The sequence below is a fragment of the Lemur catta genome, chromosome 4 (assembly GCF_020740605.2).
Source record: "Lemur catta isolate mLemCat1 chromosome 4, mLemCat1.pri, whole genome shotgun sequence".
NCBI classification, from domain to species: Eukaryota; Metazoa; Chordata; class Mammalia; order Primates; family Lemuridae; genus Lemur; species Lemur catta.
Window position 1 is genome coordinate 5846631 of NC_059131.1, and position 14028 is coordinate 5860658.

Here is a 14028-nt window from a genome sequence, read left to right on the forward strand (position 1 = left end):
TTGTGCTGGGTGAGGATGTCCCTGAACAAGGGAGGCAGCTGCAAGATCAAGTCCCACAGCCACCACCTGCTCCCTGCCACCCTTCTCCTCCCAAGTCCTGTAGACAGGCATTAATTCTGTAAGGCCCAGGGCCAGACTGGTTTGGTCATCTTCGTTCTCAGTAGTGGCTTTTACTGACTGTGTGTGTCATGTGAGGAGGGATTTTCTTTTGCTCTGTTGGTTGGGTCATGGAAAAGGCATGATGGTAAGCTCTTCATCTTCGTTTCTTGGTTTCCTGAATGAAGTCTTGGAATTAGAGGATTTTGATTTTTTTTTTTCTCTTCTCTCTTGCCATTCTTCCTTCTAGCTTCAGGTCTTCTTTCAAAGATGTATTAATAAATTTGTACCTCTTACCTGATGTCCCCCAGCCACCTCCCCCTGCTCCTGTCTGGCCTACTCGTGGTCTAGGACGGAATTCCCACACTGTCAGCCTTGCACTTCGAGGCACACCTTGCTGGCCGTGGGAGAGTGCGAAGGCTTCCTCTGGACCCCGTGGCCTGGCCCTGGGAGGGTGCGGGCCCCTCTCATTTCCAGGCCCAGCCTCTGACACGGAGTCGCACCTTGCACCTGGACCCCATGTACCTGAGCTTGGAGCTTTGTGAGGCAGAGGAAGGTCTTGTGACTGGGGAAATGCTGTCCCTTTTGTGGGTCACCTAAACTACCTGGTGTCATCTGCCCTTCTCTGCACCAGCTCAGGCTGGGACTGGGGTGCTGCTCCTGGCATGGCAGTGACAGCCACAGGAGGACTTAGTGGAAGGACAGAGATGAGCAGAAGTTCCATAAGCCCCGGTATAGTGCTCAGGGGAGGTCGTTGTGGCTATTTATTTCCCTTTTCAAACAATATTTATATTTGAGTAATAAAATCAAGAACTTTTAAATTTCACAGTCAAATTGAGAAAACCAGCTGGAAATATTCCCTGGAGCGTCTGGTTTAGGGTGTATCAGTATCTGTCTTCCAGATACCACAGACAAGGATTAAAAAGTTCATCCTGTTTACTTTTCTAGAAGGGTCATAGTGACCGTTTCATAAGGGAGAGGATCAATAACGCAGTGTTTTGTTTCTGTTTTTGTTCTGTGTGTGTGCATGCGTGTGTGCATGCGTGTGCGTGTGGGTTTAGTTCAGACAGCCTCCTCAGCTAACACCCTGTGGAAGACAAACTCTGTAAGTGTGGACGGTGGAAGCCGGCAGCGATCTTCGTCAGATCCGCCAGCTGTCCATCCACCGCTGCCCCCTCTTCGAGTGACATCTACCAGTACGTTTTTTTCTTTTTCCTTCCTTGCCCGTGGGCTTTGTAGATCTGGATGGCAGGGGGGCGTCCTCAGCAGCCGCACGGGAGAGAGCCGCGGGGCTGCACACTTGGCACAGACACGTGCCGGGTGCCCAGCGCTGTGTGGCCACCTGTGGCTCTTCCAGCCTCCTCCCCCCAGCTTCAGACTCCTGTCTGTCCCCCGACCGCGCCCCAAGGTGGCTCCCTCACTCCCTTTCTCTGTCTTCTAAAGCATTTTAGCAGCATTTCCTCCTTTACACACTACCCTGGAGTCTCCTTTTCCTTTGGCCATTGGTGATTTTCAATATTTGGGGACAGTCCTTTGGTTCATAATCTAGCATGTGTTTTTTTCAATGTCAGCAGGTGGTTGAAAGTCTCCAAAACCTTGGGGGAGGGAAGCTGCAAGAGGAGGTTTTTAGGAAGAGGTTTTTCTCCAAAGCGCAGAGCCAGGGTGTCTTTTTTTACTGTCAGTGGAATAAGCCCAGGACGCTGCCGTGTCTCCTGCTGCGTCAGCTCCAGGGGAGGAGCCCGGCATCTCCGGGCTTTGGCTTGGCTTTCGTAGCTTCCAGAGCAGGAGCATTCCTAGGGCAAGCTGCTTGTGGCTTCTTTAGAATAAGTGAAAATAGAAAGCAGCATGGCCTGGGCACAGGGAGCATGGTGTGCCCACGGCGGCAGAGCCAGGGACACTGTGCTGGGAGGTCTTTGAGCCTGGCCATGTGGAACAGCCAGGGGGCGCACAGCGGACCAGAGCCCACTTTTCTGCCTCTCCGTCTGGTGCCCCTGGAGCTGGATTTGTGTGCTAGAGTCTGCCTTTTGACTTTTCTTTTAAAATGGAAAAAGGAAAGAAGGAAAAAAAGAAAAGAAAGACTCTAACTGGATCCCTTCATTTCCCCGACCCTTGTCCCTCCCTGGCAGCTGTCCCGGCAGGGAGGAGCCCACCCTTGTGTGTTAGCTCCCGTCCTGAGGCAGACTGCCACTTCTAACAAGGACACAGGATGATAACCAGACACTCAGAGAGGGCTTTAATGCTCGTCGGAGAGGGGAGAGGCTGGGGGAAGAAACTTGGCCTTGCTCAGGTTCTTACCAGCTCTGTCACCCTGGGTGAGGTCCCCTCACCTCTTGGAGCCTCAGCGCCTCACCTGTGCAACAGGGCTGCCAGTAAACCTCTTTGCCCTGCGCACTTCACAGATTGTGGGGCCTTTGCTAAGTCAGCTGCTCGCGCTCTCCGCTCCCTCTGGCCGCAGGTCAGCCGAGGGGAAAGAGTGACCCTAGGAGCCCCAGGGCCCCGGGCAGAGGCAGCCTTGCCTGCGTCCTCTTAGGGCCGAGAGCAGAAGGCTGTGCCGGCTTCCCCACGGGGAATTCTGGCTGAGGAAATACTCACTGGCTAATAGAAAAATCTTCACCATAACTGTAGACTTGCAGTTTCCTTATTATTTTGGAAAGGACTCCCTGCTCCTCCTCAATAATATGGTTTTCTGAAAATCAGCAAGGAAACAGCAGCAAGTTTTTTCCTTAGGAAATAGCAATAAAAAAAGGCCTCCAGGGAGAAGGCTGGAGGGGGAAGCCCTGGGGCTGACTGCTGTGTTCCCTCATTTTCTCTCCGCAGATCCCCTGACGCCCACGCCGCCGCCTCCTGTAGCCAAGACGCCCGGCGTGATAGAAGCCTTGAGCCAGCCAAGCAAGCCCACCCAGTCCGTGGGCTCACAGAGCAAACCCCCGCCTCTGCCCCCGCAGCCCCCCAGCCGCCTCCCTCAGAAGAAGCCTGTTCCCGGGTAAGTCTCGCCTGGCCGGGAGGCCCGTCCCCACACCTTGCATGTAGAGAGCTTCCGGATGGCAGTGGCCTAGTGGCCCTACAACTGCACCTGCTGCAGTTGCCGTAGGAACACTTGCAATCCCATGTTCCTGCTCCTGTAATGTATGAGGCCAGCCGTCACCTAAACTAATTCATGAGGTCTCAATTCATGAAGAATTTTTAAACTATAAAAAATTTCTTACAAATGTGTATCTTAAATCTGCATAATGAATTTAGAACTGGGATTTTTTTCAAGGTAAAGTCCTCAAGACATGGAACCCTCAAGGCTCTTTTGCTGCTCACTGGCAAGGTTATCTGGAACACAGACCCTCTGCAGTGCGAGGTGTATATTTCCTACCAACAGGGACATTCTTCTACACAAACACACTTCCACCACCAAAATCAGGAAATTAACATGGATGCCTTAGACCAAATTCAGGTTTAGCCATTTGTCCAGATAATGCCCTTTACTGCAGAGAGATGCAATGCATGACTCTTCCTCTAGATCTTTACAGTGGGAAATAGTGCGTTTTAGCAGAAATGGTACTTAAGAGGCCAAGATCTGGGTGCTAGGTGGAGTGTCACAGCTCCCAGACAGGCCCTCTGAATGGTCAGGACTTGGAGACACACACACACACACGTGTGCATATGTGCATAAATGTATGTATATAAAGACGCACACACCACTTATACTGCGTATCTTTCTATGTCAAAATCCCTGAGTTCACACTGATATCTCCAACTTCGGTTCCAGTAACAAACCACACCGACGCTGACAGACACGAGCCACAGCCAGTTTATTATGCCCACAGACTCTCAGGAATCCTGGTGGCACAGTGGGGCTTGTCTTTGCTCCACAGTATCTGGGGCTTTAGCTGAAAAGACTGAAAGGCTGGGTGGTGCCACACAGGAGGTGACTCGTCGGTGGGACTGGTACCGTCGGAGGCCTCTGCCCTCCGTGTGTCTGGTGGTTGACACTGGGCTGCGGCTGGAATACCTGCACGCATGTGGCCTCTCCATGTGGCGCGGGCGTCCTCACAGCGTGGTGGCTGGATCTAAGACAAGTCCCCAGAGACAGGCCTAGCCCTGGAAACTGGCCCCATGTTATTTCTGCCATCTGTTACCCGTGAACAGTGGCAGAGCCTGGCTGCGTCAGGGCACAGGGCTGTGGAGTGTCACAGGGAGTCAGACCCACCTCAGTAAGGAATGTGGGGGCAGTGTTGTACAGTCACCATGGGGTTTATTCTAATTTTCTCCCTTTCTGCACTTGTAACTTCCTTTCTGAGGGTGAGAATCTGGCTCCCGTATTTACTTACTTGATCAGTACTCCTTTACGGACAGACCTCCCCTCGCGCCTCCACCGCCACCTCTCGCTGCTCGGATCTGACTCCGGTTCCAGGACCGCCTTGGGTGCTCGAGCTCTGGCTTCCCGCCGCGTGACGCCTTCCTCGCCCCACGGGGCTGGGGTGCTGCAGTCAGGCCACCCTCCCCCACGTGCCCTCCTCGTTCCCCTCAGGCCGCCTTGTTCCCCCCCACATGATGCCGCCTCTCCCTGCTGGTCTCCGCAGCGTGGGTGTTTCCGTCCGTGCTGCCGGACAGACGACCGAGCCTCTCAGCCTACAAGCTAGTCTTCAGTTCTGAGAAAGTTCGCTGATTTTTTGTATTGCCTTAAGTTCTTTTTTTTTTTTCTGTTCTCTCTTTTAATATAATTCTTGCTTTTCAGAAGTCAGACCCCTTGGCCTTTCCTCTGAATGTGTCATCATTTCTCTTCTCACTGGTGTCACCTCATTTCTCTGACAGACTGCCCTGGAGCCTCTGTGCTTCAGTGCAGGCAAGGTGACGTGATGCCCACCCTGAGTTCAGTGTACTCCATTGACCCCGGTCCCAAAGGTGGACCCAGACCCCGTCTGCTGCCTGCCCCACCATCTTCACATCCCGGGCCCAGGGTTACTTCTGCAGGGGGAGAGGTGGTGGGCGGGGAGGCCTGCCGGGCGTTCAGGCCGGCCGACCCGGCTGGGAGCGCCGCCTGGGACCGGGCAGTATCCTCTGGCCCTCTGCCACCTTCTCCTGTCCTCTCCTGCTTTGTTGCTTGCCTGTTTTAAAGATCTGAGAGATTTTCTAGATTTTTATCTTCCAGTTCTTTTATTGAGTCTTTTTCATGCTTACTGTGATATAATAACTCTCAAGTTATTCCTTTCATAGCAGCATCCTCCTTTTGTCTCATGAGACCATTTTCTCTTACCTCATCTGAGAATAGTATGATGGGTGTGTTTGCTTAGTTTTTGCTTTTCTGCATAGTGTGTTTCTTCCACATTGTCTTGACCTGTATGTTAGAAGCGTCTCCCCATAAATCTGCTCCAAGTTCCTCTTTCCCTGCTTCAGGGGAGGCTGGAAACTGGCAGACGTGGCCCACCACCCAGGGCAGCCAGTGCGGGCTCGCTGGGGCGTGGTCTGGTTGGGCCATTTGGTTGGGGAACTCCCGCATTTGGGCCTTTTTTTCTTGGATGACTCGGGTTCTTTGGAGAATAGTCTTTTAAAAAGTCTGTCGTCTGAAGGATGTAAGTTTTTTGGGAGTTGAGTAGAGAAATAAAGTTCAGCTTTTGCTTAGTTCCTCTGCTTTTCAAGATACTCCCAACACCTGTACCTGGCACTCCCCAGTCCAGACACCTTCTATTCTGCACTCTCCAAGCGTAGAAACTTCTGGTCTTTAGTAGGGTTGGGGGTAAGGCAGCGGCCAGGCTATTCAGAGAAGAGGGGGGTTCAGTAGCTCCTTAAACAGACATCAGACCAGTCCTTCCGTTGGTGGCTCTGCCTTACCCCTGGCGCAGGGCGAACGGCAGTGTTTTGGGACTGCTGGCTGCTGGCCTAGGGGCCCTTCCTGAGGTCAGCTGGCTGGACTGTGATCTTCCTCCCCTTCCCAGCTTCCAACATTTTGTTTCCTAGTCTCTTTGTTCCTTTTGGTTTATTTTTTTGAAATCCTTTTCCTTGGGAGGAAGTAGAAGTAAATGTATTTCAGTCTGCCACTTTGAACTGGAAGATTCTCAGAACTTTTAAAACGCTGCTTTGCAAGATAACTTTCTAAAATACAACACTCATATCTGTGCCTTCCTGTTCTTTAACAGCATATAGAAATATAATTGGTTATTGAATTATCTTAATGAATATGCCCACACCTCTTATCAGCTTTCTTTCCTCTTCCCGTACAACATTCTTGGATTTGCTCTTTCCAAGCTGCTGTTTTTCAAGAGATCAAATCATGTGCTGAAGTTCTGGATAAGAAACAGTCAGCCCCCAGCACTCAGAGGGAGCTCTGAGAACAGGGGAGGGGTCTGTCAGTGCAGGGTTTGGGGTGCACTCTTTCCAGCCACTCAGAGGCCTCTGCTTTCCTGGCTCTCAGCGGAGTTCTAGCTGGGGCTACTGGATGAGTTTCCTCCTAGCATGGTCTTACCAGGTTTCAGATCTCAGTGCAAGGAGAGGTTGGGCAGGACGGAGCAGGTGAGGTTAGAGTACGTCTAAGACAGATGAGGACGGGTGGAATCGTGTTGTCGGCACCCAGTGGAGTGCTGTTTCTAAGGGAGCACACTGGTGCGTCCTCTTTGTAAAGGAAGCAGCGCTCCCCCCCCTCCCCGGGCAATAATCTTTCCTTGGTATAAACCTGGGTTTCACACCCACTTCCTTACAGCAGGAGTGGCAGTCTCCGGCCCACCTCCTGTCTGTTATGGCCCAGGAGCTAACAGCAACTTTTATGTTTGTACGTGCTTGGGAAAAAGTCAAAACAAGGATATTTTATGGCACATGGAAGTTATGTGAAATTGACATGTTGGTGCGCACACATAGTTTTATTGGAACACAGCCGCTCTCGTTTGTGCGTGCGTTGTCTGTGGCTGCTCTCACACCGCAGTAGCAGAGTCCAGTAGTTGTGGCGGAGACTTTCTAACCCACAAAGCCTAAAAAATTCACTATCTGGCCCTTCAAAGAAAAAGTCTGCTGACTGCGGTCTGAGAGGCTCAGGCCTTCCCTGTGCGTGTTCTGCAGTTGGGGGTGACCTTGGGCCAGGAGGCGGCCAGGTCAGCATCGTGATGGCTGTGGAGACATTCACACCCAGAGACATTGATGGGAATCAAATGGCGAGACTGGCTGTGTTTGTGGGGCCTTTATTTTTATGCTTTTTCACTTTCTTGAACATATGAACAAAGCCAATGTTACGTTTTCTCCAGCTTCGTTCTGAGGCTGCAGCACCAAGGCCCAGGCGGGGTCCGTTGGGGCAGCAGAGGAAGAGTCTGAGCGTGCAGCGGGGAGAACTCCATCCCTGACTTCCCTTCCTCCCCGGCCTTCCCCTTCCGCCTCTCCACCCCCTGCCCCCTTTGCACACCACGCCCCTGTCGTGCACCCAGCACCCTGCGAGGCCCGGCAAGACCCACCAGGGAACCGGAGAGCTCCTGTCTCAGCTCCTCCCAGACATGTGGCATTGTCCGTATTTTGAGAGTTGACGGACCTGGTGTCACTCAACACCTTTTGCAGATGGATGGAAGTGCCAGCTCTCGGGAACACACTTACCCAGGTCAACCAGACGGCAGGTCTGAGTTTGATAGACCCCACCTGTCAGCCCTGAGAACCGCTCCCTTACCTGTGTGTTTCTACCCCGTGGCCTTGGAATGTGCTGAGCCTGTGGTCAGTCACGCTGGGTCCCAGCAAGCAGGGACCACAGAGGCACAGACCACACTGTTCAGTGGTGCTCGGGCAGGTCCTGGCAGAGCCTTCTGGGCCTGAGATTAAGATCCGGCCCTTCCCTTTCACATGAAGGGACCAAGACCAAAGCAGGGAAGGGGCTGAGCAAGCTGGGGGCAGAGCCCGTGGCTAGTGCCCAGCTTCTAGCCCTGACCCTGGTCCTTGCCACAGGCCCACATGGACAGCATACCCTGGTTGTAGGGTGAGGACCTCGCATTCCTCCTTTTTTCATAAAAAAAAGAGCGAGCTGAATGGCAGTTGAGGAAATCAGTTCACATGTGTTTGGCATGAACCCAGATGGTTCCCGCACTAACAGGGATGCGCTAGGGGCAGGTGCCTGGGGTAGCACTAAGTCTGTTTTTCCCTTTCTTCGTAGGGCTGACAAGCCGACTCCACTGATCAACAAAGGCCAACCGAGAGGACCTGGTAATTATTTAACTTGGGGCTGGGTTTGTTTCTGCGTAGCCTGTGGGGCTCGTGGGGGGATGTTCCCAGCCAGGCGGTCAGTACGGAGGGAGGGCCCAGCTGTGCTCCGGTGTGCAGCCCCCCTGCCCGCCTCGGCCTCTGACACTCTGCTCCTGGGCAGCTTGGTGCTGGGCTCCTCACTCCTGTCCCACCCTGCTGACGGGGTGGGCTCGGGGAGGCCCTGAGGGACACCTAACTCACTTTGGCACATTTACCCACCTTGCACGCTCTGTAAGGGCTGCATCCAAGGCAGAAGATTCTCAGCTTTTAGGGGACTTTTCCCTCAACATCTGGGAAATCTGCTTTTAGATAAGACTCTGTGGCTTTTATATTTATTGTTTACATCTGATGTTTATGACTGATGGGACATCTTGTAAAGTTGCTTCATTTTTGCCCTAAAGCAATGGACCTCTCTGGAACAGAAGCTCTGGGTCCTCTGTCCAATGCCGTGGTCCTGCAGCCCCCTGCACCCATGCCCAGGAAGTCGCAGGCAGTAAGTGGACAAGCCTCCTTTCCTGCCCCTCTGCTCTGCCAGAAGGGCGCAGGGGAACCGGATCTTTTCCTCTCCCCCTGGTTGCAGCAGGGCAGGGGTCTCCGTCCTGGTACCTGGCTGCTTGGGGCTAGGCAGCTGGTGGGCGTGGCCGTCCCACCACAGCTTCAGGACAAACCTGCCACAAGCATCAGGCCTGGCTGCTTCTTCCCCAGCTCTTCCCTTTCTGTGGGGCTGGGATGGTCCCTGTTCTCTCCCCGGCTCCTGAGCTGTACTCACCTGCCCCACCGTGGGCTTCCCAAGCCCAGGCCTGGGACTCTTGAGACCAGCTGGACCAGAATGGTCCAGTTCTCTGCCCCAGGAGCTTAGGCCTCCTGCCACACTGACCTGTGCCCCTCTCCTCTCCTGACACAGACCAAGTTGAAGCCCAAGCGGGTCAAAGCACTCTATAATTGTGTGGCCGACAACCCGGACGAGCTGACCTTCTCCGAGGGGGATGTGATCATCGTGGACGGGGAGGAGGACCAGGAGTGGTGGGTGAGTCTGGGTTGGGCCAGGCGGGGTCCCCGGGGGTTGAGCTGCATCCCTGCCCACCTGGCTGGACAGACCTGCTCACAGCTGAGGTTCTCTCAGTCTGAGCGGGCCAGTCCTGGTGCCACCGTTCAATCCTCAGGCCACCAGCCATTCTGCCCCTTAGCTTCTCCAGGTGTCTCTTCCTCTGGGGACACCCACTTCTGAGCAGGCCTGATTATCCCCCAGGGTGGCTTCCTCCCTCGCGTACGGTGGACAGGCCACTGGGCTGCAGCTCACTCAGGGGCCTGGAGTGAGACCCCTTCATTCCAAGGCCTTGAGTTCCTCTGCCTTTACCTGCCCTTGCTGGATTAGTGGAGTCCAGTGTCTAGAAAGGGAGCTGACCTGGAGGCCAGAGTCCGGGATGTTGGTCTGGTCCTGACGCAAGCTGTGGGCTGCTCGGGCATCCAGCTGGGCTTGGGAGCAAGATGAGCACCAGGGTTCCCCTAGTGACCCTAAGAATTCAGACTCAGCCACTTAACAGTCTCGTGGCCTGGGACAGGTTGCTTTTATCTTTAAGCTTTAGTGACATCATCTGTGGAAGGGAGTTTGTGCACAGCACTGCTGGATGAGCCAGTGAGCACGCTGAGAGGCAGCTGTCTCAAATGAGGGTTGTAGGGCTGACTGACTCAAGTGAAGCAGGTGCGTAAGGCACCGGGCAGCGTCTGCCGCACGCTGGGTACGAGAGGCCCAGCCCTGCAGACGGAGCCCAGCTAGCACGAAGTTCAACTGACAACTCAGCAGGACTTGCAGAAACTGCTCTGCTTTGACAAGTGCAGGGAGTTTGCATCCTGTCCTACCAGAGCTTCCACCTGTTTAAACTGGAAGCTCTTAGCCTCCAGAGGTTTTTGAACCCTCGGCCTTGCAGCACTGCTTTTGGCCTGGATTCACCAATCCTTCTTGTGGCCTCATTTCCCCTTGAGGAATTAGAAAGCGCCTTTGGGCCAGGAGCTCCCACAGTGTCAGTGCGCTGTAGCTCTGGCACAAAAGGGCCCCAGCGCCTGATTCCTGGGTTCCAGCGAGGAGAGTCCCAGCTGCACAGAGGTTGTGAGGACCCGAACTTGCTAACACCAGCCAGACCCCACGGGTTGGCAGAAGTGGGCCTGGCCTGGCTCCCACACCTCTACAGTCCACTGTGGGGTGGGAGGGCTCCAATTTGACAACGGGCTTGGCCACATGGAAAATGCCTGTTTATTTGCCAAACTATGGAAGTTACAGAAAGGTATGAAGTAAATGTTGCCCGTAATCATAGCCCCCTACTCTCACCCCCCCAAAAAAACCCCACCATTTATATTTTGGCAATTTTTAGCCTTTTATTTGCCTACATAGTTTGTTGTTGAGATTAATTTATATAAGTTACCTGGAATGAACATAAATGGATTTATTGAAGCCTTCCACAAATGCTTGACTAAATTCAAATGGAGCCAATTCACACCTTTTTGTGACTTTGTACCTCACAAACTTAGGAGTTTCTTCATTCATTAAAAAAAAAAAAAAAAAAAAAAAAAAGGCAGGTGGGGAGTGGCGGTCAGACAGCTGACCTGTGTGCCCCGGGCTGCAGGCCCAGGACGGAGTGTCTGGGACAAGCCTGGTAGCAGTTCCTCACACAAAGGTGGCATGCGCTCTTGCAAATGTGAGTGAAGAAAAAAGGAAAAAATAGATGTTTTACCTAAGTAATTCTTTGTCAGAAGAGATTCTTGTGAACAAATCTTTTTTTCCACCAAATGCTATATGTAATGCCCTGCAAAGTTACCAACATTTGGAATTTTTATAATAACCTGAATTCTATTCATTCCAGATCGGCCACATTGACGGAGATCCCGGTCGTAAGGGAGCATTCCCTGTATCATTTGTGCACTTTATTGCTGACTAAATTGCTACTGAACAAAAGCATTTCCTATAAACATTTCCTATGTTCCTGTTCCATTATTGGTACCAAAACCCTTGCCAGATATAACCAGTTTCATGAATTGTACGGTAGCCCATTTTCTCTAATACTACTGTTCTGTTTTTAAAACTCAAAGGCAATTTTTACACATAAATGGTTTTTATAATTTGTGGTTTTCATAAAACATTGTTATGCTTTTATTAGAAAAAACTAAGTTTCCCTAAAAGGTGAACTGAAAAGTTATTTTAACTACATAATCAAGATCCTGCATCTATAGAATTAGTAAAACCTAAAAATGTTTGAACTGAGAGTATTAGAAATAAATTCTTCCTGCTTTCCTTGACCCAATTCTGGAGTTGATGATCTTTTTGCACAATTATTATTTTAAAATAGGAAGCCAGTAAACTGCTGCTTCAGAAGTCCATAGCACAGCCCTGGACTTTCTCAATAAAATGTTATCAGTTCACCTTTTAAAGACAGGTATTCCTTTGTATCCCATCCAATGTTTATTTAAAGCAACTTGGAAATTTACATGTTAGCGGTGTACTTCCTAGCCCTAATTTGTGAGGTTGCAGCTATCATTATATTCTGCATGTGTGTATAACCTGTTGTGGTGAACAATCATACTTAACAAAACTACTGATGGTTTATTACAACATATGATAATTGCAGTTAATTCAGTTCCAGGTTATATAAAACTGCATTTCCTGAATTTGGTTAAAAACTAAGGATGATGGATTGCAAAACAGTTCTTTAAACTACTTTATATGCTTTAGGTGTTTTGGAATTTCCCTTCTTAACTTCCTTAATCCCACAGAAATCAACTGTATACAGAATTCCGTGGTGCAGACCACAGTATATTAACACATCACCCGCTGTTTCTGGTTGAGTGTACCACTGCCTTCCCTTCCTAGCCCATGAGAATGTTTACTCAGTTTAGTGTCTTGTATTTATATGATATTCCAACAGGAATGGTAGTTATACTGTCTTGAAATTTAATCTGTCCATCTGTTTATAATCAAGAGCATATCAGAAATCTGTAGGTCCCAGGTAATAAAATATTCCCAAACATCCCAGTTTTTACTATTTAGGGCCATCATATCATTCTTAAGCTACTTGGGGAGGGAGTGGGGGGATTAGGTTGTATATTATAAAATCAAAACTCATTAGTTTAACGAAATTGACTGTCATACCTCTATTTAGTAATCGTGACCATAAGATTCATAGCAGGACTATTGGAAATTTTGGCACTCTTTGAGAATAGGCATATAATGCCCACTTGGACTTTTAACAAAAGTAAAGGAGTAAATTTAAGTATAGGCTTGGAAAGCGAGGAAACAATGCTATTACTGCATTTGTTATGATGGTACATTTGATTGAGGCAGCCTGTCTTTAGTATGCAAGACTCTTGTAAGTGTAGAGTTCTTTTTTTTTTTTTTCTTCTTCTTCTTCTTGGCATTGTACTTTTTGTTGCTATTACAAAAGAAAACAGAACAAACTGGAATGTTTTATGATGTTGTATAGCAATTGCTTTTTGCCTTTCAAAAGTTCCGGGTAAAAATGTGTTAGATCTGTAATTAAAGTCTTTTTTTTTTTTTTTTTTTTAAAGCACTACATCTGTTTTCACTAATTGTTAATTTCTGTTGTTTGAACCCTTCATTTAGTTAATTTTCTCATAGGTTCAAGAAAGTAAACAGATATTTTGCACAGTGCACTTATTCTATTTTAACAATCCTCCTGCATCTGTCTTATAGTCAGCCTTGTGACTACCTGGTGCCAGCTACATAAGGAATAAAGGTGATTCACATCAGCGTTTGAACTCCAGTCCCAATCTATTCTATCAGGTTCACTGGTACATAAATATTAGGAAATATTTTTCCAATCTACAATTTGGTGGTGCTATTGTGCAGTAATTAATAGTACTCTTGCCAGAGGAAAAATTATATTAACTTCCCTGCTAATATCCTTTCTTAGTTATTTGCTCTTTGCAAATTAAAAAAAAAGCAACTGAGAGAAAGGAAAACATTGTAGATATCTATTTATATTTAAAGTTTACATTTCATGAACTTGAGCTGCAGGATTCTGGCATTTTGCATGCCATTTGCCATCAGATCTGACTTCTAGGGATAATGACTGAAATACATGCACAGACTAATACTGTGTGACCTATTAAGGGATGGATAACAATATGCAGCTTAGAATGCTATTTTGAGATGTATGATATTCAATTCATTCACTTGATTACTTTGGTCTAGTTGCAGCGCAACTGTATATATTGTATAACCTAAATTGATTCTTATTTTCATTGTCCTTAATGCAGTGATTTATAATTAGAGCATGTTTAATAAGTTTACTCTTCTTGTTAACTAGTCATTTGACTGGAAAAAAATAAAGTACTTTTAAATGGACATGGTCTACTGTTTTTAATCTTTAAAGTGTTTTATATTAAGTCCTTTTTTGTTAAAAAAAAGTATACTAACATACTGAACATGAGGTCCCTTAAACATCAGTTACTTGTGGCATGAGCAGTAATATTGTAAGGTTCTCTTACTTAACTCTGAGATAAACATTGTGATTTACTAGTGTGTGATCTTGACAACACACTTCTGAAAAGTTGGCACTATCACTGTCCCACACCACATGAATCCAGGTCCCCAGTCCAAACCTCTGACTCACTGGGGCTCCAAGCCGGTACACCACCTCACTGGGAAGCCGCTACGGAACACATTCATTAGTCTTCCCCAGCTCCTCAATATTATTCACTGAGTGGACTTTTATAACACTTAGG

General features: G+C 49.2%; 1 protein-coding gene across 4 annotated transcripts in view; it reads left to right on the forward strand.

Annotated features, from left to right (window-relative positions):
• Window positions 1-13648, forward strand: part of ASAP2 (ArfGAP with SH3 domain, ankyrin repeat and PH domain 2) — a 172848-nt gene extending 159200 nt beyond the window's left edge. For 2 of the 4 annotated variants that reach the window (XM_045549002.1, XM_045549003.1), the window contains 6 exons: window positions 1158-1292; window positions 2914-3079; window positions 8204-8253; window positions 8694-8785; window positions 9197-9319; window positions 11151-13648. In XM_045549002.1, the coding sequence (XP_045404958.1) occupies window positions 1158-1292; window positions 2914-3079; window positions 8204-8253; window positions 8694-8785; window positions 9197-9319; window positions 11151-11225 (641 nt within the window). In that variant the 3' untranslated portion in view covers window positions 11226-13648. The remainder of the gene's footprint in view (window positions 1-1157; window positions 1293-2913; window positions 3080-8203; window positions 8254-8693; window positions 8786-9196; window positions 9320-11150) is intronic. The other 2 variants (XM_045549005.1, XM_045549006.1) reach the window with 1 other exon arrangement.
• Window positions 13649-14028: the final 380 nt, after the last annotated feature.